This window comes from Tursiops truncatus, chromosome 19 (genome assembly GCF_011762595.2).
Source record: "Tursiops truncatus isolate mTurTru1 chromosome 19, mTurTru1.mat.Y, whole genome shotgun sequence".
Classification (NCBI taxonomy): domain Eukaryota; kingdom Metazoa; phylum Chordata; class Mammalia; order Artiodactyla; family Delphinidae; genus Tursiops; species Tursiops truncatus.
This window is the reverse complement of record NC_047052.1, coordinates 33,354,236-33,380,700: the sequence shown is the minus strand read 5'-3', so window position 1 is coordinate 33,380,700 and position 26,465 is coordinate 33,354,236. Positions and strand designations below refer to the sequence as shown.

Sequence of the window (26,465 nt, the reverse complement as noted above, 5' to 3'; positions counted from 1 at the left end):
TTGTGTCCAGTGTTACTTGCTCTAAACGTTTTTCTTAGAAGATTCACAAAAATGAAACTCCACCTCAAATATGTTTTAAAAGGGGAGGGGCATACAATTTGTATTTATTAAGTTCAATATTTAAAATTAAAATAAATAAATGTACATTTAAAATGTATAAATCTTAGAAATATAACAAAAACTTGTCACAAGTTTACTTTCTTTGCATTATGACAGCAGAAATCGCACACTGCTAACTAAACCCTTCTCCCAGAGTTGACAGCGAGGTGCTGGGCATCAGAGTAGGCAGTGGTGTGAGCAGGATATACACGACTGCGTCCGGCCATGCCAGCTGCTGCCCAGTAGGACCAGTGGCTCATTACTGCTCCTACCAGCTGACACTGAGTGGAAAACATGCACACATCTCAGCGATAGCCCATCTGTTTAGAAGGTAGCTTTAACTGTGCTTAGGCTTAAGTACGGTCTGAACTCCTTTGTGGAATGAAATAATGAATACACTTTTTTCTTAAACAAATAGTTCTACTAAAATAAACTCACAGACAATTATGAGTCCCTAAAGGTAATTTACTGGTTTTAAAACTACTTTCATACAGAATAGACATTCAGAACTATTTTCTGAACTGTGTTTGGACAATTCCATATAATGCTTTGCATGAGAAGAAGGGTATCAAATCATCAAAATGGACTTTCAGGACAAAACCCAACCAACCATGGACCCAAGGCAGGCCCCCAATCAGTATTTTCTCCCGATACTGGTGTGAAAAAGACAGCTTAACCTTAATATTCCAAAGATTCTTTACTTTTTATTTTCCTTATTGGGACTCTTGAAGCCTTGTGCCTCAGTGTCTCCAGGGTCTTCCCTCTCTCTTGGCCAGCAGCCGCTGTCCTCCCCACTCTGCGAGGTGTCTGTTCTATCTTTCTGCTTTCGACTTTTTTGCAAGTCTGCCATGAAGTCTATGCTCTGCTTCAGGCTCTGAATTCTCTCCTAAAAATATTCAAGAATATTCTTATTGAATGTTTGTCATTCATTTTGAAAGTAATGCATTTTTCCCCCACAAGAGTTTGCACTTATCCTGTTATTAACTAGGGAAGAAAAACAATTGAATGTAATCATACCAACAGAGTAGAATATTTAGGAACCAGGACAATAAAGTCTATTCCTTCAATGCAGATAATTTCCAACATAAGAGAATGCTCTATAACTTTGCTGCATTATCAAAAAGTTCACAGAAGAGAAAGTGTGAATAAATACTAAGTATTCTTTGCAATACTAAATTTAAAAAGTAAAATTTAGTTTAATAGGATGTTAAAGTTTTATATTTAACAGAATGGTTTTATCTTCTGAAATTTAAGAATTATCAGGTATTTAAAACCTAGAGCATGTGAACATGTAAAGATCCCTTACATTCTGGTATCCTGGGATAATCAATGATGATTCTGGCATTTTTCTCTGTGTGAAAACATGCCTCAAGGAGAATAAAAAGGCTGCTAGCATAGTTTCTTTTTCAGAGTGCATAATGTTCTAACCAAAGAAGTACTGTTTCTGTTTTGTGAAACATGCTGAATTTTCCACTGCATTGATACGCTGTGAAATTTTCATGGTGGTTAAGGACTTGAGGTTTCTGGACAAATGTTAAAGAGGCAGATTTGTTCCCAGTGACTGTTCTGCGTTTTATTTCTGAGTGTTGTCACTGGATAAAATATGGACTGCAGTCTCCTCAGGGCTGCACAGCAACAGCAGGGAAGACTTCTGTGGAATAATAGAAACTAGAACTGGAAGGGACCAGAGGTCATTCAAATAAGAACAGTGTAGCCCAGAAATGCTAAATGACTCACCTAAAGTCACAGAACCAGTGACCAAGACCAGGCCTCTTGTCTCTCACGATGGGGACTTTCCTCATCATACTCTGCTGTATTAGCAGTACAGACTGAGAGCCTCAAGAAATGAACCCTGCTATTTTTACTGGACTATAGTTTTAAAATAATCTTAAAACTATTTAAGCAATATATTTTATGGTAGACAAAGACATGGGTAGAGGAGAAAATAAATACCTTGTTAATTTATTATCCGGAGAGGAAAAGTGTTAACAGGTTTAACATTCTAGTATTTTTCTAAGCATTACACATATTAGCAAATCGGAATTATAATGAACATTTTGTAACAAGCAAAGTTTCTTTTTTTTTTCAGTTAATAAACTGCAAGTATCTCCCTTCTGTATCATAAAATATTCTTAACAACTGTATAGTATTTCATCCCAGTGCGTCTCATGGTTTAATTAACGACCCTTACTGGACATTTAGCTTATTTCCAAGTTTCTCCTATTATAAATAAAAGTCTCCAGGAATCTCTATCTCTTTAGAATAAATCCTAGGAGTAAAAATACTAGGTCAAAGGGAATGAGTATTTTTAAGGCTTCTGATGTGTACTACCAAACTGCTTTCTAGAAAAACTGTAACAATTAATAGTATTTGAAAGTTTCACCAGTGTTTGAAATTTTCTCTGAATCCCTGGCAAACTGATTAGTACCATTAAAAAAAAATTACTAATTTGATTTTTAAAAACAGGTTTTATTTTAATACACACTTAAAAAATACTAGTGATTCTTTCTGTGTGCATTTACTGGCCATTCGTGTTTCCCCTTGTGCATGTCACTTAAGCCACTTCTTAACTCATCTATTTCTAGCACCTGAAACGGAGGTTGGCACATAGTAGGCACTCAATAAATGCTGGTTAAATGAATGGGCTTAGATCACAAAGTTCTCAGTAACCTATTTAATTTCCATTCTAGAGTTTTATAAAGCAGAACCTACATTTAATAATGTTTTCAGATTTTTAGAAAAACATAATATGCATAAAATTAAAATAATTCAATTAGAGAAATTTTCTAAATTTCAACACAAGTCATGGAAAAAAATTGAGTTTAATTAATTTTAATTTGAAAGCAATGTCTTTCTTTTTTGGTAACTAAAATGTCTCCAAATCAGCATACTGTTTATTAATTGTCAATTTTACAAATGTCTAAAGGGTTTGATTCTTTGCCATTAATAACAGCTAACACCTACTGAGTGCTCACTCACATAGCAGGTATAATTTTATAAGGTAAGTACTACTGTTATGCCATTTTACGTGATGGGAAAAAGGCTGAGAAAGGTTACATGGCCTGCGTAAGATCACACAGAGTCTCAATAACACAGCCAGGACCTGAACCTTGATTAGTCTGATCCAAAGCCACTATGCTATGAATAGTACTGTTTATACTATAATGCAGCACTTAGTATTTGGGAGATCAAAAGAATTATTCTGCATATGTCCACTTTTTATAAAAGTAACACATCTAATAGTCACCTAATAGTCACTATTTGTGTGTAACTGAAAAAATGATGAATGACTGCTCTACAATCTTTACACTGAATTCAAAAACAGTTATCTTTGAAAAGACACCATTCACGGAAGGGTGTACTGGGCTCTCTTGGGAGATGTGCTATTAAAAGAGTAATTCAGAAGGTCTAAATTTAAACATTTAAAAATCACTACTGTAAGGGTCTCTCCCATCTAGGGTGGAGAGAACAGTCAACAGGAAGCTATAACACAGGATGCGTAGGGCTCCTCAACAGGAAGAGATCTGAAAACAGGGAAGACAACAGAGAGAGAAAAGGGAAAGTGGAAAAGAAAGGTTTTCTTCCTGTGCTTCCAGCCATCCCATCCCCAATAAAATACAAGAGATACTGGAGTCGTTTACATGTTATATTAACTACATTATTTAAAGATGAGAAAACAGTGGTAGATCAAAGTTGAAAATTTTACTTGTATATGTTATGTTTGCGAATTAAACTTTATCCTAAAAATTCAATGTACATATTTTGGAGTGACTAAACACTGCATTTGTTGGGTGCACTTTTACTTTAAATACAAAAACAGCAAGTATTTGCAGGTTTTTAAAACTGGAATATGGCTTGGTTCTGGATTCTGAGTTTTTCTGCAAAGAATGGGATAAACATTTTATATTCTCCTTTCCTCTGCATATTTTGCCAAAGATGGGTAACTGGCTTACATTACAGTTTCCCAAGTCTCTAGGAAAGGGTGGGAATTGATGTTGTCTAAACATTAGGAGTGCAAGAATGAACACCAATCCAAATGTTTTTCTTTCCTCCGTTAAGTGGATACAAGAATCTTTCAGAGCCAAGCACACAGACACTAAGACATCTGCGCACCAAGGCAATTCTTTAAATGTAAAACTGTGATACAAATGATCACATTTGATATAAAAATTGGAAAACCATGTGCATCTACACGACTCATTTCTACTATTCTCTAATTCCCTTGAATTTGAACCCGAGCCCTTGATTCTGATTTCTTTCTCCTCATACCCACTCATTTCTCTTTGCAAAATCCCTCTCACATCTTGTTCTTCTTGATCTCCTCCTTACTCTAGCTCTTTCTAAAATCAGCACATTAATGCTAGCAATTATCTTTGAGATCTCAGATTAAACCTTCTTCTCTACAGATAAGAACACTGAGGCCCAGGGTGGTTAATGGGCCCAGGGTGGGCCAAGGTTCAAAAGTTAGTGGAAAAGAGCTAAAACTAGAACTCAGTCTTCTGACTTCCCGCTGTGATAAGGTGCCAGGTTTGTCTCAGTTAATTTTCCATCCTATGCAGAGTTGTGAGTAAAACCTCGAAAGACGTGATTTATCTTGTGAGCTCTCCTCTTCTCCCAGCAGATGCACATGATCACCTCAATTTGCCCTTCAAGGTCATTCATCAGCCATCACTCTGAGATGAGACTCCCGTCACTTTCTGCCACTATCTACAGTATCTCTGTTTTGAATAAGTTATCAGATTAAGCTCCCTCATGAAGCTTGATGATGATGATGTGTCTGCGTCTCTGCACACGTTTCTCCCATGTCAAATGCCTTACTATGTGCAACAGTTCTTATCCTTCAAAGGAAAGTCTGCTCCTGTGGGGAGGTGGCTTTGAGACAATTCCAAATTATCGTTCATTTGTGTATTTTGTTTCTTTCTACTCGAAGAAGTTCCTGTGCTTCACCAGAACATTAGATTCCATCCCTACAAAGGGAAATAGAGAGCTTTCCTTCTAAAAGGTCTCATAATTCATGTAATCTATCCTGTCCTGGAATTCATGTTGATGTTTGTTTCACAGCCAATGTAAGTCTATCTGGTGAATACCAACTCAAGAGCCTCTTAAGTAAATAATTACAAGTGACTGCCAATATTTATTTCTATCAATTCCAAATGAGAATCTTCCTGCTTTAATTTTCTTTTCTATGTTAAAAATTTTTTTTCATTTAATATTTCCTACTTTTAATATCGTCTGCCTATAAAATAAAACCAGTACTGTATTGGATCTGTATCACTATAACCAAAAAACAAAGGGATATAGATTTTTATAACAATTATTATTTATGACAAAGAATTTCCTTTACCTGGCTAAGAATTTTCATCCCTGAGTGCAATAGCTTCTTTGCAGCTTTATAATAAATGGTCTCTGGTTTGTTGTAAATCATAGCATTAGTACACATTAGTTTGAAGTTATCCTGCAGAGAAAATATTAGGAAGAAATACATTAAAATGAAACAAAGTACCCTCCTGTCCTGTTTGAAATCATGCAGGTCTTCAAGAAATTAAAAACAACCACCACCACCAAAAAAACCCCCCCAAAACAAAAACAAACCAACAAAACCCGCTCCCATTCTTTTACTGTTTACTAAGCAACGTTAACAGCAATTTATTAAGTTTTAAAATTCACTAACAGGGCTTCCCTGGTGGCACAGTGGTTAAGAATCTGCCTGCTAATGCAGGGGACATGGGTTCGAGCCCTGGTACGGGAAGATCCCACATGCCGTGGAGCAACTAAGCCCATGCGCCACAACTACTGAGCCTGCGAGCCACAACTACTGAAGCCCACACACCTAGAGCCCATGCTGTTCAACAAGAGAAGCCACCACAATGAGAAGCCCGCACACGGCAACGAAGAGTAGCCCCTGCTCGCCACAACTAGAGAAAGCCCAAACGCAACAAAGACCCAACACAGCCCAAAAAAAAAAAAAAAGAAAGAAAAAACTTAAACTTAAAAAAAAATTAAAAAAATAAAACGCACTTAACAAAACGAATACTGCTAAATTAAATATCCTACTACATTCCTTTCCAAATTCTTAAACATTCTATAGTAACTATATAAATTTTAGATCCCGAGATAAAATTTTAAAATCGGTTTCTTCAGTACAATCTTATTGCACAAAAAAAGAATTAGAAGAAAATACTTCTATCTTATATTTAATAATTTTAACTGTGTACTTCATTTAATTAAAAAATATTCTTAGTTTTAAAACAAACATCTTAATTCTCCAGTTATGAGTTAAATGTTTTACTTCAGATCCTGACTGAAAACTGGGACAATATTAAATTATCACAATATTTCCTACCAGATTCAAATTAACTGAGCAAAAATGGCGAAACATTTACACTAATTTTCTTTTAAGTGTTTGGATACTGTTATAAGCTAAACATAATTTGCAGAATGTTGCAAAATCATGCCAACCTGAAATAAACCATACAACCTCAAAGAGTTACAACATGTAACTGCAGTAGGCAAATTATCAAAACTGTACTTTTGGTTTAAATTTCAAAGTATGCACATGTGCTGGGGAACTCAATCCCACTGCATATTTTCATGGTTAAGTAATTTTTACATTGTATAAACGTGAGGGCGATTATGCCAAGGCCTTGCTAAGTTAAAATGATAAAAACCCAACAAAAAATAATCTGAGCCCCAAACTCCTCCTCTGAATTTAAAACGAAACATTCAAGCCCCATTATTTAATAACTAGTGATGACAGCTTAGAACACTTAATGTAATGAAGATAGGTAGACTGAATATTATTTAAAAGCATATGAGAAGACTGTTCAAGGGTCACAATAAATTTGATATTAAATTTAAAGGAGATGAAACGAAGTATATGTGGCTCCTCAGTTCTTGGCCAAGTCTCTAATCAGTTAGGATTTTGCTCGGTCCTGGATCCCTAAGAATCTGATGAAAGCTATGGATCCACTCCTCAAGCACATACATGTAATACAAAGGTGAACACAAAATTTTCATGTCATTTTATAAGGTTCCTGGTCCCCCTAGAGGCTCATCCATGGCTACCCAAAGGACCCCAGGTTAAGAACCCTTTTACAGATATTCTGAAAAGCTTCCATTCCATTAAGAATTATTAAACATATATTTGGGGGTAGGAGAAGCAAATGAGGGGAGACACTAGATGACTATTACACTAAATGACCATTGGTCTCTAACTGGCAAGAGAGTACTGGACTATTCTGATTGCAGGTCTGATCTGTTAAGGCAATTTGTAGATTCCATGAATCTTAACTGCCACGTGCTAGGCTTTACTGGACTTTTGTGTAATGGCACTTCATCATTCATAAAGCTGAATGACCTTTCTGCATACTTTTCATGTAATAATAAAAAAAAACCTTGAACAGCCTAATGAGCTGGATAAGCTAATAAATACTACATTGGGCTATTGAATTTTCCTGAGAAAAAAGTGTAGTAATGTAGAAAACTCCAAAAAGTTAAAAATACTTGTTCACTTCAATTATGATAAATCTTGACCATAGCTCAAAAACACTTAGGGGGCATACTTCTAGTCCCTCATGTCATCATAAGGAAAAGATCCAAGGAAAACTATTCACAAAAAGGAAAAAAAACTGTGAAAAATTTTCCATTAAGCATTATATAAGGTCCGAAATATGCTGAAATAAACAGTTCTAGCCTAATTTTCACCAGATGAAAGGTTGAGAAAAGTTTCCATTTCTTTGAATACAAGAGAATACAATTCAGGTTTTTCAGAGTGAAATATTATCTATACATTCAAGTTGATAGTAAAGACAGAACTAAATGGTAGTGTTATAAATTTCAACCGATCAACGTGGATGAAAAAAAAAAGAGACCAAGTAAACGTTTACTGTCTTATTTTCCTTCTGTAACTGATTAGGGTCTAGCCCTTAGGTCAGGTGAACGCTACAATGTTCAACCAGAAAAAACAAAGATAGAATAGATATTATCTAAACCAGTTAAGTTTGTAATGGTTTGGTGCAGAGCAAATTAAAAAAGAAAACACATGGTTCCTTTTCTTCGGATGACTAAAATGTAAAGTATAACTCTGAAACCAACATATATACCAAGGCTATTTAAAGATGGAAAAAACTTCAACTATAACATTAGGCATATGTATCATCTTGGTAGCTTGTAGGTTCTTTACTTGTAATTTATAAATTTCTCTCTTCTTAAAGTTGAAGAAAATATGCTAAACAAGTATAGCCGAAGTGAACACAGGGAGCAACTGACTTTCATCAAACTAGAGAATGTAATTAAACTTATTTATTTTTTATTTTTATTTTTGGCTGCGATGGGTCTTCATTGCTGCACGCAGGCTCCCTCTAGTTGTGGCGAGCAGGGGCTACTCTTCGTTGCGGTGGCTTGTTGCGGAGCACAGGCTCTAGGCGTGTAGGTTTCAGTAGTTGTGGCACGTGGGTTCAGTAGTCGTGGCTCGTGGGGTCTAGAGCACAGGCTCAGTAGTTGTGGCTCACGGGCTTAGCTGCTCTGCGGCACATGGGATCTTCCCAGACCAGGGCTTGAACCCGTGTCTTCTGAACTGGCAGGCAGATTCTTAACCACTGCGCCACCAGGGAAGCCCCAAGAAAATGTAATTAAACTTCTGTTTAGTATTTCTAGACAAGCCAATTTATTCTGTATTAGGAAGATGTCTAGAAATAGAAAAAGAAACTACTCTAAATCAACTTCCATTAAAATACTGACTATTCAATATCTTGTTAATAACCTATAATGGAAAATAATCTGAAAAAATATATAACTGAAGCACTTTGCTGTACACCTGAAACTAATACAATATTGTTAATTATACTTTAATTTAAAAAAATCCATTTTACCTGCATTGATCTTAAATTAAAAATCAAACATCTTTTCATTTTAAAGGTTGAGAAAATATTTTATAGAATGCATGAAATTAAAAATTTTACCAAAACCCACAAAATAATAAAAGACAGCAGATGGCTTATTTTGTCTGGTTTTTTAATCACCAAGCTCAAAGATGTTTTCTAAGACAAAAAAATACAGATTTTAGGTATTAAAATAAACTTGAGAAAGATTCTGAATACCAGACGTGCAGATTTCTGCCAGGATTTTTGTACATATAGGATCCAAAAGTTTGACTCTCAATTGAATAGGTATGTTACTTTGTAGCACAGCTCAGTCTATTTCTCCAACACGAGGTAAGTAGCTAGAGTTACCTTTAGTTCTTCTATGGACTGGTAATCATTGTTCTTGATCTTTTCTTTCATGGTACTAAAATCCATTGGGTGTTTAATGATCATGGAGTAGCCGGGAGCAATAAAATCAGTCACAGGAAATGAAAAGAAAGCACTTGGGTCTTTCCTGTGAAGACAGGAAAAAGGCAATTTTATTTCTACCACAAACAAATCTACTGGTCAAGGAGCATGAGTCAGAGGAAACCCTTCAGATGTAGAATTTGTAGTAGGCTAATGCGTTTTTCACTGAAAACTGAAATAACAATTTTAAAGACTACTAACTATTTAATAAGGTTAAGATGCTTTACATATAAATTGTACACTTAAGACAGAGAATCTTTTAAAATATGCAGCTTAATTAATTCACAGCATCTCCAACACAGGGAAAGATGAAACAAAATAAGACATCTAGATTAACTAACCAATATCTTGTACTCTGGAAGATTAGTACTATGTATTTTTATCAATCATAGAGGAAAAAGCAGAAACAATAACAATGAATGCACACCTGCAATCTTCCATGTTGGTTTCTAATTAGGCTTGGACTCTTGGGCCACAGAGCTGTTGCCTCCTCACGAGTACAGCTGGCCCTCTGTATCCGTGGGTTTCTCAGTGTGGATATGGAGGGCTGACTGTATTCACTGGACTGCTGTCATTTTATATAAGGGACCTGAGCATCCTTGGATTCTGGTATCTACGGGGGCTCCTGGAATCAATCCCCTGTGGATACCAAGGGATGACTATATATATTTTCTTAATCAATGGATACAACTTCTATTGTGTGTGTAGGTGGGGGGGGGGGTCTCAAAAAACTGACATTAAAAAGGTCCTCATAATACCCCCATACTTGAGACCCAGTGCTTTCCATCATAGGTTCTTAACTCTGTCTGTGCATGAGAATCATTAGAGGAGCTTTAAAAAAATTCCAGTGGGGTGGGAGGCTTACCCTAGACCCACTATATGAGAATCTCTTATAGGAGGGTGGTCCAGGCAATGGTTTTTCTAGGGTTGAATTTTGATATTTCCAGGACAGACAGGGTTGAGAACCACTGCTCTATAAGATTAGTTCATTAGACTGTTATTTTCCTCTGGAACTCTGGCATATCAAAGCTTTCTTACTCCAAATAATCACATCAATAAAAATGGTTATTATTAAATAAATATATTTATTATTATTTAAAAATAAGAATAGCAACAATTTAAAAGATGTATTTACCACATGCCAGGGCCAGTGGTAGGGAATTGAAGTATTTTATATCTAATCCTCACAAAAGCCATCAAGGAGGTGGTATCCTCACTTAGAGATGAGAATACTGAGGCTCAGAGGTCAAATGATTTGTTCTAGGTCATAAATCTGATAAAATACAGAGATGGAATCTGAATTTAGGTGTGTGTGAATCTGCCTTTGTTCTTCCCAGCAGGACGCCTAAGCAGTGAGATTAAAAAGTACCGAGAATAAGCAAAAAAGTCCAGTCTGGAACTTATACATCCAAATGCATATTATCCATGAAAGCTACTGTGAATAACACCATGAAGCATCTCTGGAGGGCCTCTTCAGAGCAAATTATCTATACCTCCTAAAATCAGTCACTTTAATACAGAGTCCCACTTGGTTTGACCAAAAATGCTATTATTAAACTTGGTCAACTATATTCTTTACCAGCATTTGAGCCTCAAGGATGAAGAATCACTGAGGCTATTCCAAAAAAATGTGGCTCTGGATTCTAATTCCCAAAATGTCCTGAGCAATGTGAACATCCTTAGACTAAGAGAGACCCTGATAAGTAGATTTCTTTTAAGGAGACGTCATTACCCTACATTCCGGTCTTACGTTGTAAGAAACAAAATTAAAAGGTAGCCAAAATGCTTTATAGTCATACATTCTAATTGAGTTGGAATGCTTAATACTTACCTGTTCACTCCTTTGGGACAAGTAATGAATGATTTACTCAAGTGTAAAGACTTGAGATGTAAGTATCTCAATTGTTCTGTAACACCAAAGAGGAAGAGAGACCACTAATTTCTGATTTTCACTGCAAAGCTGAATTGGTGTTGAATACAGATAGCAGTAGAGGCTTTACCTTAAAAAATTATTTATGATATGTTCTGGGGTTGACATACAAGGCCAACATGGTAAGAAGAAAACTCACTGTGAGAATGCATGCCCTATACCCATGAATCCTCTGCCAATAATGTAAATGTCTTTGAGCTGAGAATTCAAATTCTGAGTAAAGAGAGGTATCAAAACAAATATTTTAATGAAGATCATGTTATTCTTTTCTAAGAACTTATCATTAGTGTTATCAAGATATTGTAATTTTTAGAACAAATTTCTGCATTTAAGAGAGGGTCACAAATCTTATTTATGGCATTTTGTCTCTTCTCCCAGACTTGGGAATTGCTGAATATTGACAGCAGTGATAAGCACTGCACAAACATACAGAAGGTGTGTTTATGTATCAGCAAATGGAAATATCTATATTGTTTAATCCTGGTTTAAAGCTTTAACATCAGAAGTTACTTTAGATTAAGGAGAAATTTTCCATTAAGAGTATTAAGTAACACTCTTCAAGCTGCCATTTAAAACAAACCAAATGAGAACATCTAGAAGTCAGCCTCTTGGAGTACTTCTATTGCCAGGCAAAATATTTATCATCCACTTTAAAATCAAGTACATTTGGATACAGGCCATAAAATATGGCTTTAACAAATAATAATAATAAAAAGACGTGGTTTGGATCCTGTATTTCCCATTTCAATTTCCATGTTATAAAAATGTTGGAAAAAACATTCACCTCTGCAGTTGTCTCATCAGTTGATTCAAAGCTTCTTGAAGGGGTGTCTGTTCTACTTCTAAAGTAAAGAAGAAAGGAACAGAGTGTTTTAAAAAGGAAGATTCTAGAGAGTATTGTTTAGCTTATTTTCTTTCTATATATGACTTATCTCATACCCATCATTAAACATCTCAGAGAAATTCCATTTATCTTTCAAATATGGTAAAGTATGAGAATATCAAGTTTAAAACTGAAGCTAATTTAAAGCTCTTAAGCAGTGATATAAATAAGAAAACTTAAAAGAAAATTTAATTTAACAGCTTTTAAACTTTAACTTAAAAGCTAAAAACCCAGTCACTTTCCCTGGCTACCATCTTTAAAATAATTTCAGCCTCCTCATTCAGAACAGTTAATTCAGAGTTATTCCAACCTTCTTGTTTGGCTAAAGAGCTTGCAAGAGGCTTCTCAGGAGGCAAGTCTAATCCTACAGGGGCCTGACACTGGAGGTCTTTTTCTGCCTCATTGTCCACGCGGTCCCGATCTCGCTTCTTTTTATCTTCCTAAATGGAACAAAGGGAGATAATTTAGAAATACTCCAGAATCAATACCTCTAAAACAAATCATTTTAATTTCAGTGGAAAAAAAGAAGACACCACTGAAAAGATTATTAATAATGAAATCTTAATGTATTTTACTGCCATCTGCTGGAAAATGAGAGAATAATATGTTCATAAAGGGGGAAAAAAAAGTGCTTCTTTATGGTAGAAACAACCAATTAGAAAAATAATACTATTCACAAAAGCAAGATAATATACCCAGGAGTAAATCTAATAAAAGATGAGCAATACCTTTTAGGAAAAATCATGAAACATTACTGAAAGGCCACTGTGGAAGATCTGAATAAAGGAGATATACCATGTTCATGAACTGAAAGTCAATTTGCTCCAAAGTAATCTATAAATAAAATGTAATGCCTGGGGCTTCCCTGGTGGTGCAGTGGTTGAGAATCTGCCTGCCAATGCAGGGGACACGGGTTCGAGCCCTGGTATGGGAAGATCCCACATGCCGCGGAGCAGCTAGGCCCATGAGCCACAACTACTGAGTGCGCGTCTGGAGCTTGTGCTGCACAACAAGAGGCCACGACAGTAAGAGGCCTGTGCACCACGATGAAGAGTGACCCCCGCTCACCGCAACTAGAGAAAGACCCAACAAATAAATAAATAAATAAATAAAATAAAATAAAAAAAATGTAATGCCTATCAAAATTGTAAGACAGGATTTTTCATGAAATTTGATAAGCCAATTGTATAATCTATCTTGAAGAGTGAGTCATCAAGAATAGAACAGTTTTGAAAAAGGTCACAATAAAATGTCTTATCAGATATTAAGTATTTGTATAAAATGATAATTAAGACAACGTGGGTCTGACACAGGGACAAACGGACCTATAGAACGTATCATAGAGCCCAGAAACAGACCCATGCACATAGAAAAGTCTTTGATGTATCACAGATTGGCATTATAAATCAATGACAAAAGGGTAGTGCTGGGACAACTGGTTATCTACATTTAAAAAGAATATGAAATTAGATCTCCACCTCATACCACGTGTAAAAGTAAATTTCAGATAAATTAAAGACTTAATTTTAAAACTTGAGATAAAGTAAAAGAATCTTTATGACTCAAGAGGAGGGATTTTCTTATCTATAAAGCTAAAAGACTAGCCTATTGACTGAGAAACACAAATAACTCAAAGTATTAGCAAAGATTACATAAAGAGCACCTACAGATTCATGTAAAAAGGTAAATAACCCAATAGAAAATGGGTAACGGGTATCATAAGTAATTCCCAGAAAAAAAACTGGAAATGTTAAGAAACATGAAAACTAGCTTCAGGCTTCCTGGAACTCTGGGAATTATGAATTTAAAAACTGGAAGGCATTTCACATCTCTATGATTGGTAAAAATTAAAATGTCTAAAAATGTCAAGTTTTGATGAAAATGTGGAGAAATGGGGCTCTCATACCTTGCAGATGGGTGAGTAAATAGGTACAACCATTAGGAGAACAATAAACAATATCTAATGAAGCTGAAGCTACCTTTATCCTACTTCTCAGCTATTCTACTCCTGGGCATATACCCTAGAGAAACTTCCTTTCACAAGTGTACATGTAGACATGTGCAAGTTTATTACAGGACTCTGTGAAATAGTAAAAAATTAGGAACAACCTACTAAAAGGAATATGGATTAATAAATTATGGCATATTTACATAGCAAGTAAAATTAATAGTCTAAAGTTACACTGTATCAGCATGTATTATATTCAGAAACAATTTCTGGAGGAAAAAGTTGAGAATTATTACAAGATTAGTTATGCAAGTTTTGAAAATATATTAGTGTATTTTACAAACGTATGCAGAAGGAGTAAAATTCTAAGAACAAGTTTTCATGTGATGCACACCAAATTCATGGTCCTCTGTAGGGAATGAGGAAGAGGAATGGATTCTGGCAGGGTACACAGAAAGTTTCATCTGTGTCTGTACTCTAATTTCTTAAAAAAAACAAAACCCAAAAATACGAGCAAAAGGCAAAATGTTACGATTTGTTAAAGCTGAATGGTTGGTGTCCAGGTGGTAGTTTTTGTTTTTTTAATTCTCTGTTCTTTGAATTTTAAAAATTAAATTTTATAGTAAAATTGTCCCAAAATGTCTATTTTATGCTCAAGATTCTCAATAGGATCTTAATTTTCTTGGCCCATGTCCAAATTTCTTGTTCTAGTATCTAGAGCAGTGGTTCTCAAAGTGTGGTTCCCAGACCAGCAACATCAGCATCATCTGGGGAATTGCTAGAAATGCAAACTCTGAGGTCTCATTATGGTTCTCAAGCTTCAGTGTGCATCAGAATCACCTGAAGGTCTTGTTAAAACACCAATGACGGGCATCCCTGGTGGCACAGTGGTTGAGAGTCCACCTGCCGATGCAGGGGACACGGGTTCATGCCCGGGTCCGGGAAGATCCCACATGCCATGGAGCGGCTGGGCCCGTGAGCCATGGCCACTGAGCCTGCGCGTCTGGAGCCTGTGCTCCGCAACGGGAGAGGCCACAACAGTGAGAGGTCCTTGTACCACCAAAAAACAAACAAACAAAACACCAATGACTAGGCCCTGTCCCCAGAATTACTGATCCAGTAGGTCTAGAGTAGAGCCTCTGAATCTGCATTACTAACAAGTTTCTAGGCTATGTGGGTGTTGCCGATGCAGTGATCACACTTTGAGTATCACTGATACAGAACTTCACATTCGATTCTCAGAGCCCAAAGCATCTAATACAGAATATATGACTGACTGAAGCTCCAGAGAACAATGTTATAAACTGTACTCATTGTGCACTTGATGTCAGTTTCCATTAAGTTGACTGCTATCTTTTTTATGGCCTCATATTTTGGAGCAGCAATTTTTTTTTTTTTTTTTTTTTTTTGCAGTACGCGGGCCTCTCACTGTTGTGGCCTCTCCCATTGCGGAGCACAGGCTCCGGACGCGCAGGCTCAGCGGCCATGGCTCATGGGCCCAGCCGCTCCGCGGCATGTGGGGTCTTCCCGGACCGGGGCATGAACCCATGTCCCCTGCATCGGCAGGCGGACTCTCAACCACTGCGCCACCCAGGGAAGCCCTGAGCAGCAATTTTTGACTCAGGAAAGTTTTGTATCTTTTCCCCAGAAAAACTAGTATGAATCTTTTATAGGTTGGCAGGTTTAGAACAACTGTTCAATGGAAAAAAGACCCTCAGAGACAAGATCTCTTCCTATTAAACATAAATTGTGGATAGAGGACAGCCTGAAAAGGCAGTAAGCACTCTCCTAGGTGGAAAGAACTAAGGCCATAGTACAAGAAGTCTGGAGTAGGGGCTGGCAAACTTTTTTTTTTTGGTGAACAGCCAGGTAGCATAATTTATGCTTTGTGGTCCATAATGTCTGTCGCAACTACTAACCTTTGCTGGTATAGCAAGAAAGCAGCCACAGACAATATGTAAATGAATGGGTGTGGCTATGTTCTAATAAAACTTTATTTACACAATCAGGTGGTGCTTGCTCTAGTTTGCTGACACATGGTCTAGAGGCTCAAGTTCTTGCTCTAGCTTCATCCTTAACACACTCTGACCTTCTCAGGCACTCATTTACTCTCACTAGGCCTCTTTATCACCTGCAAGATACAGATTCAACTGTTGATTCTTATTTTAGAGTTTATGAGATGGTGAAATGACCATGAAACAGAAAAGCTGAAAAAGTACCAAGGGAAGGTATAATGTGTCTCTGTACTACCCCTATCTGGTAACTTTATCTAGTTAGACTGGTCTACAGTGACCACTTTACTATTTGGTACGGCAAGAGAATACTGCCTTCTGGGCCAGAGTCCAAAAGAAAAAAAGAATATAAAAAACATATACTTGGAAACTACCCTAAAGTGAAAGGAGATATTGTAACATGTTATTGCCAGACTAGATATTAGGAGATCTAGCTTCTAATTTACCAGAATGTAAACCTGAACAAGTTATTCCACTGTTTTAGTCTGTTTCACCTGTAAAACAAGAGGCTCTGATCTCTACAGTTCTCTCTCCACCTAACATTCTGATTCCTACCTTCCAATTTTTTTTTTATGATTTCAAAATACTATAGAACCCTACTGTTAACGCCACTTGTAATAGATACGTAAAACCGGAAGTTAACACAGTTCTGGTTAAGAGCGGTTTATTTTTCTAATTACACAGAGAAAACTGAACAAAAATACTAAAGCCATTTAACTTCAGGTAGGAGGGTTTATAATTTCAGTTTATAAAATGGGTTCAAATTCTGGCTTTGCCACTTATTAGCTATGAGATCATGGATCAAGTGCATAATTTTTGTGGGGGGACTAATTTCCTCATCCCTAAAATAGACACAACAATACCTACCTCAGAAGAGTGTTTTGAGGATTAAAGAAGATAGTGTATCTGAATGTTTAGCACAGTGCCTACCTAGCACATGGTGAATACTCATTCATTCATGCATTCAATAAATAAATGAGGTTCTACTGTGTGGATATTTACTGGTGGATAAACAAACACAGTCCTGCCCTTAGGAAGCCAGCAGTGTAAAAAGCCACAGACATCAAACAACTTAGTAAAAGAAACCCAAACAGATTTCAAGGAGAGGATAACTGTTGGGTGAATCTAATTTAGACTGGAGAAGTAAGGGAAGGCTTCTATGAAGAAGTAACATCTGAGTTGAGATCTGAAGGAGAGAAAATTTAGCCAGGTTGAGGGTGGGAACAGAATTCTAGGGAGAGTAAATATCCTGTGTGTATGAAGGTCTGAGGCAGGAGAGAAAAACAGTGGCTATTTCCATAACTACAAACACATTGCATTTATGTCAGACTAGATTCTAATTTATCCATGACTCAACGGCAAGTTATTTTATTAATTCATAACACCTCTGAAGTAAATCTTTGCTCATATTATTAATATTATAACACTCATTGCATGTCATAGACACATTTGCCTCTTTCTGGAGTTCCTGGTGGGCAGAGGCCCAAGTCTTATTCAGCTCTGTACCCCCAAGCTCAATAATACCTAATACATAATATTTGTAGAATTAATTAATCACAAGAGACAGCGTGAAACGGTAACGTGAAAGCATGAGAAGTAACAGCTGAAGTTCTAGGTACTATCCTTCACATTGGTCACTTTTGTAGGAGAGATATATATATACATAGGTATCTATGTCTATATTCAAATAATGCTTCCAGTGTACAAAACATTTCAGAACTTTGCTTTGTTTTAACAGCTGATTTTAGAATTCAAATGAAAATATCAGTTTTATTACTTTGAAGCTACACCTCATCTTTGGCCCTCCGTTGCATCTGCCACATAATTTAGCTCTTACCTCTATGATGCTTTCCCCTACTTCCCCAAGGCATAATGAGAAACACTTTCCTCTGGACTCCCAGAACACTTTATTCATACCTCTATTAGAACTTGCCAGGCCATGAAGTTTATTTATCCTTTTGTGTCTGATTTCCCAGCCCAACTTTGAGCTCCTGCAGAGTAGGAACTATATTTTATTTATCATTTGAGTCCAGTGCATCATAGGTTTCTGGTAGATATTTGCTGAATAAACAAACCAATAAATAATCCTTCTATCAGAGGACCAACACTACTCTTATGCCCTTAGTCAGAGTCCTTTCTTCTCTGGGAAGATCTTCTGTGATTAAGAGGACCACCTCAGAGGGCTTCCCTGGTAGCACAGTGGTTGAGAATCCGCCTGTCAAGGCAGAGGACACGGGTTCGAGCCCTGGTCCGCGAAGATCCCACATGCCGTGGAGCAACTAAGCCTGTGCACCACAGCTACTGAGCCTGCGCCCTAGAGCCCGCAAGCCACAACTACTGAAGCCCGTGAGCCTAGAGCTGTGCCAGCAACGAGAAGCCACCGCAGTGAGAAGCCTGCGCACCACAATGAAGAGTAGCCCCTGCTTGCTGCAACTAGAGAAAGTCCGCGCGCAGCAATGAAGACGCAATGCAGCCAAATAAATAAATAAATAAATTTATTAAAAAAAAAAAAAAGAAAGAGGACCACCTCAGGAGGGAACAGCAAAATGGGAAAAAGCAGAGAGGATTTTCTGCCAGCCCAAATAAGCCATAGCAGCCCTGAGACCTTGGGTATGGCAGATTCATACGAAAGAAGTCAATGAATTGTGTTTTGAGAGAATTCCCACTTTGCTCAACAATTACAGTCATTCATTTCTCCTCTCTAGTTGTAAGCTACTTTACAGTTAACTCAGCAACAAAATGAGATACTAATAGTACCTACCCCATAAAGCTATTAAGTATTAAAATAGTAAATATAAAGAAGTCAGAACAATGCCTAGCATATAGTAAACACTCAAATGTTAGTTTTTATGAGTATGTATGCCCCTTGGGACCTAGTATAGTGTTTAATAAAAATGGGAATTTATTGTATATGAATAAGTTTTAAATTTTCATTAGAAGTCTTACTTACATTGGGACTTCCCTGGTGTCTAGTGGTTAAGACACCATGCTTCCACTGTAGGGGACGTGGGTTCGATCCCTGGTCGGGGAACTAAGATCCCACATTCCACATGCCGCCTGGCGCGGCCGAAAAAAGTAAATAAATAAAAAATTTTAAAGTTTTACTTAATTTGAAAAGATATATGCACTCCTATGTTCAGTGCAGCATTATTTATAATAGCCAGGATATGGAAACAATCTGAGTGCCTATCAATGGACGAATGGAAAAAAGGATGCATATATACACACACACGTGTGTGTATATATACATATGTATACATACATGATGAAATATTACCCAGCCATTAAAAAAAGACGAAATTTTGCCATTTGCAACAACATGGACGGACCTTGAGGATATTATGCTAAGTGAACAAGTCAGACGGAGAAAGACAAATATTGTTATGATTCCACCCATATGTGGAATATAAAAAACAAACAAGAAAACAAAATAAATGAACAAATCAAACAAAAAAAACCCTGAACACATAGATACAAAGCACAGAGTAGTGGTTACCAGAGGGGAACGGGAGGAGGGTGAAATGCGTAAAAAGAATCAACTGTATGGTGATGGATGGAAACTAAATTTTTGGTGGTGGGCATGTTGTACTGTATACAAAAGTAGAAATATAATGCTGTTCACGTGAAACTGATATAATGTTATAAACTAATGTTACATCAATAAAAAATAAATTAAAACAAAATTTTACTTAACTCTAGCATTGTGAATAATATCCTATATATTTAATGCTCATGATTTTAAAAAATTTAAAGAAAAACACCTGTCATTTTATTCTGATAACATCCCTAGCAACGGGACTAGCCTAACTTCTTTGAGCATCTAAACCTGAAGCTGACTCGCAAAGTTGTTAAGACAGAATTCGGGTTAGGATTATGCTTTTCTGAAGAACAAGTCTGAGTTTCAATGAAAGAATTTAGACCTCTCATCTGAATTACTTCAATAAAAAGCCTTCTAAGTAGGTCTCCTTACACTCAGTCTCTACTCTCTTCAATATCTGCTAGATACTGTTAACAGATTACCGTTACTAAGGCTCAACATTTTATCATTCTTCCACTCAGAAAGTTTTTGACTCTCTACTGCTTACACATTCAAGTTCAAACTCCCTACTCTGCCATCTCAACTGCCTCTCAGATCTTATCCCATACTCCTCTTCACGTATTCTGTGCTTCAAAAACAGAACTACTTTACGTCCCTTGTACACACCCTCAGATCTACCCACTTTCATGCTATTGTTCTTAGTTCTCCACATGGTGTGCAAGCTTCCTTACTTCTGCAGTAATGTACCATTCTGTTCAGGTATCAGCTTCTCAAGTCAGCATATAAATGAAAAGTGGGTTGTCAGGTTACCTCTGAAAATATCTGAAGTAGCCCATAAAGTATAATAAAGCCCATAAAGTATAATACTCATGGCTTTATACATATGATCCTTTATGTTTAATAGTATGATATGAAAAGAATATTTCTACTATACTACAGTAATAGCTCAGAATACATAGTTGACCCCATGTTGACTGTAGTGTTAACATCACTGTACCCTGATTTCTAAAGACTAGAGTTATGCCAGCAGGCAAATTCTTTGCCAACTGCTTGGCATTCAAATGTTTAAAAGAAAAAAAAGCCAACACACTTCGGTGTTGTGCAGATTATGGTCTGATTAAAACTAAAGCATGGGGACTTCCCTGGCAGTCCAGTGGTTAAGACATCACCTTCCAATGCAGGGCGTGCGGGTTCGATCCCTGGTTAGGGAGCTAAGATCCCACATGCCTCGTGGCCAAAAAAACAAAACATAAAACAGAAGCAATATTGTAAAAAATTCAATAAAGACGTTAAAAAATGGTCCACATCAAAAAAATCTTAAAAAAACAAAAAACAACCCCCCCCCCCAAAAAAAAACAAAAAACTAAAGCATGGTGTGCTTTTAATGCTATGGTTGGTATTAAATACCACTGCTCTACAGGGAGAAACAATACTGATACTATCTGTTGGGGCATTTTAAACTAGTATAATCAGAGCCTTCCTACTCAAAAGAAGAATATTACTTAACTTTATATGACATCTTTGAGAAATTACAGGGTTTTGTGTTGTAAACATCTGTGCTTTCCCAAAACTTTATCTTCTCCTTATTTTCCTAAGTAAAAGATTCCTGATTTTTATTAGGATTTAATGCCCCCAACCCTTTCCCTAAACTAAAAGACATTTCCCAGCCTCCCTAGCAGCAAGGGTGGCTAAGTGATTAAGTTCTGGCTAATGAAATATAAGCAGAAGTTATGAATGCCTTTTAGAAAAACACTTTAAAAGGGAAAGGGCATGTTTTATCTTTTTCTTGTGCCCTTCCCCCTTCCTGCTACATGAACTAACAGAAGAGTCACCAGTCCCTCAGAACCACACATACTCTAGCCCCTTTCAGGCCCACAGGTGTCACATGGCTGACTTTCCCCAAGAAAAGACCAGAAGCAACTGCTGTTCCTAAAACTCTCTGGAGATCCAGAGTACAGCTCAGAGAAAGGTGTCCTTCTGAAGTCTCCCTAGCAAAGGAACCCCTCTTCCCCCTCCCCAGTCCAGCCTGGAGAAAAGGGATAACCCAAACAGGCTCTACAGAACCAGTGACACCCCAGAAGTATCCCACAGTCCCTAGCCCTGAGTCCTGGGGAAGTGGGACCTTGGGCAAATTCACTTCAATTCTGAGTTTCCACTTTACCTTCTGTACAATGGAAATCATCCACCTCCCTGCCCTACTTTGGGTGTTATTTCCAAATGAAACTGTGGATAAGAAAGCATGTTAATTTGCAATGAAATAAAAATATATAGGTGGCTAATGATACTTAGAGCCACCGTCAAGAAAGGGCAGAGGGGGAGACTTCCAGGAACCTATCCTGAAGATATCCTTATAAAAGTATACAAAGCGATGTGAACAATGAGGTTCAATGCAGCATTATTTGTAACATTCAAAAGTTATATAAAATATGGTACAGTAATATAACCAAATACAATGTAGTTAATAAAAAGATGAGATAATTGATAAAACAAGAAATGAGGAGTATGAGTATATCAGCTGGCATAATGGTAGAAACTGCCAGAACTAAACCCAGAAGTGGTTAAAAGGGGTTCAACTTCCAGTTAAACGAGATGATGGTGGGAAAAAAGAGTACAGAAGAGATGACAGTGGGTGAAAGATATCAACACACTTGGGAGATGAAAGGCAAGTGGAGGAGTCTGCAGATCAGAGAAAGCAAGATACCTCCTGCATGCAAGGAGGGAGACACCGCTGAGAAAAGTTCTAACCCCAGAAACCTGGAAAAGCACAAAACTTTGGCGGCTCCCAATCAAAATGATCAGGTCTCTGTTTAGTGATGCCCACAGTGAAGTCCATCAGCTGACAAACTTTGTCTAGGCACAAAGCATATAATCAGCCTTTTTGTGCTTCACATTTAAATACAAATAGATTACAAACACTCAACAGATAACTAAATGATGCTTTTAACACAAAAGGAAGAGACCAAATAAAATGAAGAACTTGAGGGGAAATAGAGACAGTGCAAGGAGCAAAAAAAAACTTAGAAGAAAAATATCAAAAAAACTCATCAATTAATATTTCAGAGAAATAAAAGATCCTGCATGTAAAAACAAGAACAGGATGTTATTAAAACAAGGTCAGTTAGAAAACATGAAAAAGTTCTTGGAAATTCAAAATACAAGGTCTGAAATAAAATTCAAGAGCAGAGCCAGAAGACAAAGTTTAGGAACTCTCTTTGAAGGAAGAACACAAAAAACAAAGAGGAAAAAGAGGAGAAAAAAACGTAAGAAAATTAGAGAATCAGTCCAGAAGTCCAACATCTAAATGGCAGGGGTTCTAGAAAGAGAGAAGAGAGAGAACGGAGGGAAGGAAGCTATCACAGAAATACTTCAAGCAAACATCTCAGACCTGAAGGCAAGAATATCCATTGTGCAACAGACTACTGAAGATAAAGGGGAAGATTCTAAGCATTTTGAGAGAGCACATACTGGTCATGTACAAAGGACTAAGAATCAGAAGGCAACAGACTTCTCAACAGCAAATCTAGAAGCCAGAAAACAACACGCAATGCTTTCAAAATTCTTGGAGAAAATAATTTCCAATTTGGAGTTCCATGCTGAGTCAAACCATCAATCTACATGAGGAGAGTATATGGGAGTAAAATAAAGATGTTCAAACATGTAAGAACTTACAAAAATCTACCTCCTATGAATGCTTTCTTAGGAAGTTCGTAGAGTTAAGACTCCACCAGAACAAAGGAGTAAATCAAGAAGAAGACATGGGATCCAGAAAGAATGCAAAGGAGGCCTAGAGAACAACTAGTCCAGATTAGAGCAGGAAGGGACAGAGGGCTGCAAAATGGATGTTTCCAAAAAAGGGGAAGTGTCTGACCATGTGAAAAACAGAAATCAGATGGGTTTTACAAATCTGTTAGAAGTTTGGGAAGAATTAGTACATGATAACTAAACAAATGAAAGCAATTAATTAAGTGGTCAAGATCAGATCTGTATTTGTATATTCCATTTGTCTCCAGTGAACAATAATTAGAAATAAACACTGAATATTGAGCTGTATCTACACTGGGAGAATGCAGGAAGGGAAATTGGGGGCGTGGAGCAATATAAGGATGCTAATTTAAATTCTCATCTTTTGCAACATGATGTCAGTAAAAGATGTACACATAAATCAGTAAACAGCAATATAAACCTACATTTAGAAATGGAGATAAACATCCAAAGAAAAAAAAGTTTGGGAAGTAAAACTCCAGGATGGAGCAGGACACCGCTTTTATGTTAAAAGCCTTGTAGTACTCTTGACATTTTTTTTAATATAATTTTTTTCAATTGGAGTATAACTGCTTTACAATGCTGTGTTAGTTTCTGCTGTACAACGAAGTGACTCAGCTATATGTATACATATATCCCCTCCCTCCCCCCTCCCCCCCATCTAGGTCACCACAGAGCAACGAGCTGAGCTCCCTGTACCGCAGGTTCCCACTAGCTATCTATTTCACACATGGTAGTGTATTTATGTCAAACCTACTCATGAATTACCTTACTCCTAACAGTAAATAATTTTAAGAAAACGAAACAAAACTGGTTACCTCTGAAGAGGAAGATTAAATGAGGTACCTGAGTGAGCAAAACTTTTTCCCTTCCATTTTGTTCACTTCTGTATTACTTGAATTTCTTTTAAAAAAAAATCATAGGCATATATGGCTTTTATAGTTTAGGGAATAAAAAATTAGACAGTTCTATATATTGTCACAATCTAGACAAAGGCAATAAACACTGGGGCAGAAAGGCATATAATTAAGAAATTCCAAAAAGAGAATCTCTAAGATTTAGTGACTTACCCATGTGTTTCATCACACGGACTAGAACATTTCTGTTGTGTATATAAATATTAAAAAATTATAAAACTAAACCTACAGAAATCTAGCTTCAAGATCCAGTAACTGATTAAACAAGTCACTTCGTGACAGGTTAAATTTGGGAAGTGCCGAAGAAGCCTAGGACAATTCCAGGTATGTATGTGATCATCCTTGGAAGGAAAGTTAATTATTATTACTATTTATATAAAGATGGCAGCTACTTTCTTTTTTACGTTCTATTAGCTGCAAATGGTTAAGAAAATGCTTATTTTCATCACTGGTGTCATATCCCTTAAAGGTCTCTGATCAAATTATCTCATCAATAGACTCAAACTTTGTTCTAAAATATGAAAGTTGTTCATTATGTATTTGGAATTATAGTATTTATTTCAGAACAAAACTTGAATCCCAATAGATCCCATTTACTTTTTTTTTTGCGGTACGCGGGCCTCTCACTGTTGTGGCCTCTCCTGTCGCAGAGCACTGGCTCTGGATGCGCAGGCTCCGCGGCCTGTGGGATCTTCCCGGACCGGGGCACGAACCCGTGTCCCCTGCATCGGCAGGTGGACTCCCAACCACTGCGCCACCAGGGAAGCCCCCCATTTACTTTTGAAATGACTATTTTCCACAAACCTCGAACACTGAGGCTTTCTTGAGCATGACTTTTACCTTTCCTAGATGGTAGGAAGCAGCTCCTGAAAATCAGGACTTAGCTGCTCACTCACCTGATGTGTGAGTACAACTAAGAGTATAATTAAAGACAGAGCTGTTGAAACTCAGATGATTCATGTTTCTATTCTGCCCTGCTCCTGCTCAAGACAAGTCCGATTTTACAAGCGTTTCAGCATCTCACTAGACACAAAGAAAATAAAGCAAGGTTGACAGCGGGAGGCGGCAACCCTCAGAAACTGGTACCACCTGCAGAGCTGAAGCAACGCAACGACCTTTACCTTTATTCGTCTCCGTTTTCTCCCCTTTTCCTCCCCTGGAACCTGTTTCTCTCCTTTCTTTCTCTTTTTCCGCTTTCGGTCCTTGTGTTTGTCGTGATCGTTTTTGTCTTCTAAGAGGGTGGAGTCGTGCCCGGAGCTGCCCGTGGAGAGTTCGGTGACTTCGTTCCCTCCCACTTTGAGGACCAGCTTCAAAGGCTTCTCTACATACTCTTTAATGAAAGGAAAGGGCTTCAATTAAAGGAGGCACTCGCGGGGCAGTATCCACAACGAAGAGTGACCGCTGGACGGGAGAGAAGGAGGCGCACAGGCCGAGGCGGCCCGGGGAACGCAGTGGGCGCCCCACGAAGCACCTGTTGAATGACGGGCACTCGCCGAGTGGACGCCCCGAACGTTCCCGGGCCGCCTCACACCCCTCAACAAGAGACCCGCCCGGACCGGGGGTCCCGGGTTCGAATCCCGCCCTAGCCTGGGGTATGCGTGGCTCAGACGGGTCGCGTCCCCTTCGCGGGTCCGGTCCTGCCCGCGGGAGGCGTGGCCCCCGGCCCGCCTCGGACGCTCGAGGGTAGTCTCGAAGGCACGAAAACCCCACCGAGCCGCCGCGGGCTCGCCACCCTCCACCGCGGCCCACTCCTTACCCTCGTAGAGGTGTTTGTCCGACTTGTGCTTCTTGTGCTTCTTGCCCATGTCCGACCGGGCCCCGGTGCCCGCCCCCCGCGCCAGGCCCAGGCCGTGCGGCGCCGCTTCCGGTCCGGGCCAGGCGAGCGGAGGGCGGGAGCGGGGCCCACGAGACCCCGCGCCTCGAGGCAGGGGTACGGCGTGCGCCGAACGGCGCGAGGCCTCGCACGAAGAGACCCAGCAGCGGCCGAGCGCGCGAGACCCAGCCGGAGCCCGAGAGCGGCTGCGGGTCGGCGAGCGGCCGGCGGAGG

General features: G+C 38.1%; 1 protein-coding gene across 4 annotated transcripts in view; it reads right to left on the bottom strand.

Annotated features, from left to right (window-relative positions):
- The window catches only part of BRD7 (bromodomain containing 7), a 38,296-nt gene extending 11,921 nt beyond the window's left edge, over positions 1-26,375 (bottom strand). For all 4 annotated transcript variants that reach the window (XM_019932487.2, XM_019932488.2, XM_019932489.2 and 1 more), the window contains exons 1-7: positions 26,175-26,375; positions 25,540-25,748; positions 12,552-12,681; positions 12,143-12,200; positions 9,330-9,474; positions 5,444-5,554; positions 801-985 (exon numbers count right to left, since the gene is read on the bottom strand). In XM_019932487.2, coding sequence (XP_019788046.1) covers positions 801-985; positions 5,444-5,554; positions 9,330-9,474; positions 12,143-12,200; positions 12,552-12,681; positions 25,540-25,748; positions 26,175-26,223 — 887 coding nt within the window. In that variant the 5' untranslated portion in view covers positions 26,224-26,375. The remainder of the gene's footprint in view (positions 1-800; positions 986-5,443; positions 5,555-9,329; positions 9,475-12,142; positions 12,201-12,551; positions 12,682-25,539; positions 25,749-26,174) is intronic.
- Positions 26,376-26,465: the final 90 nt, after the last annotated feature.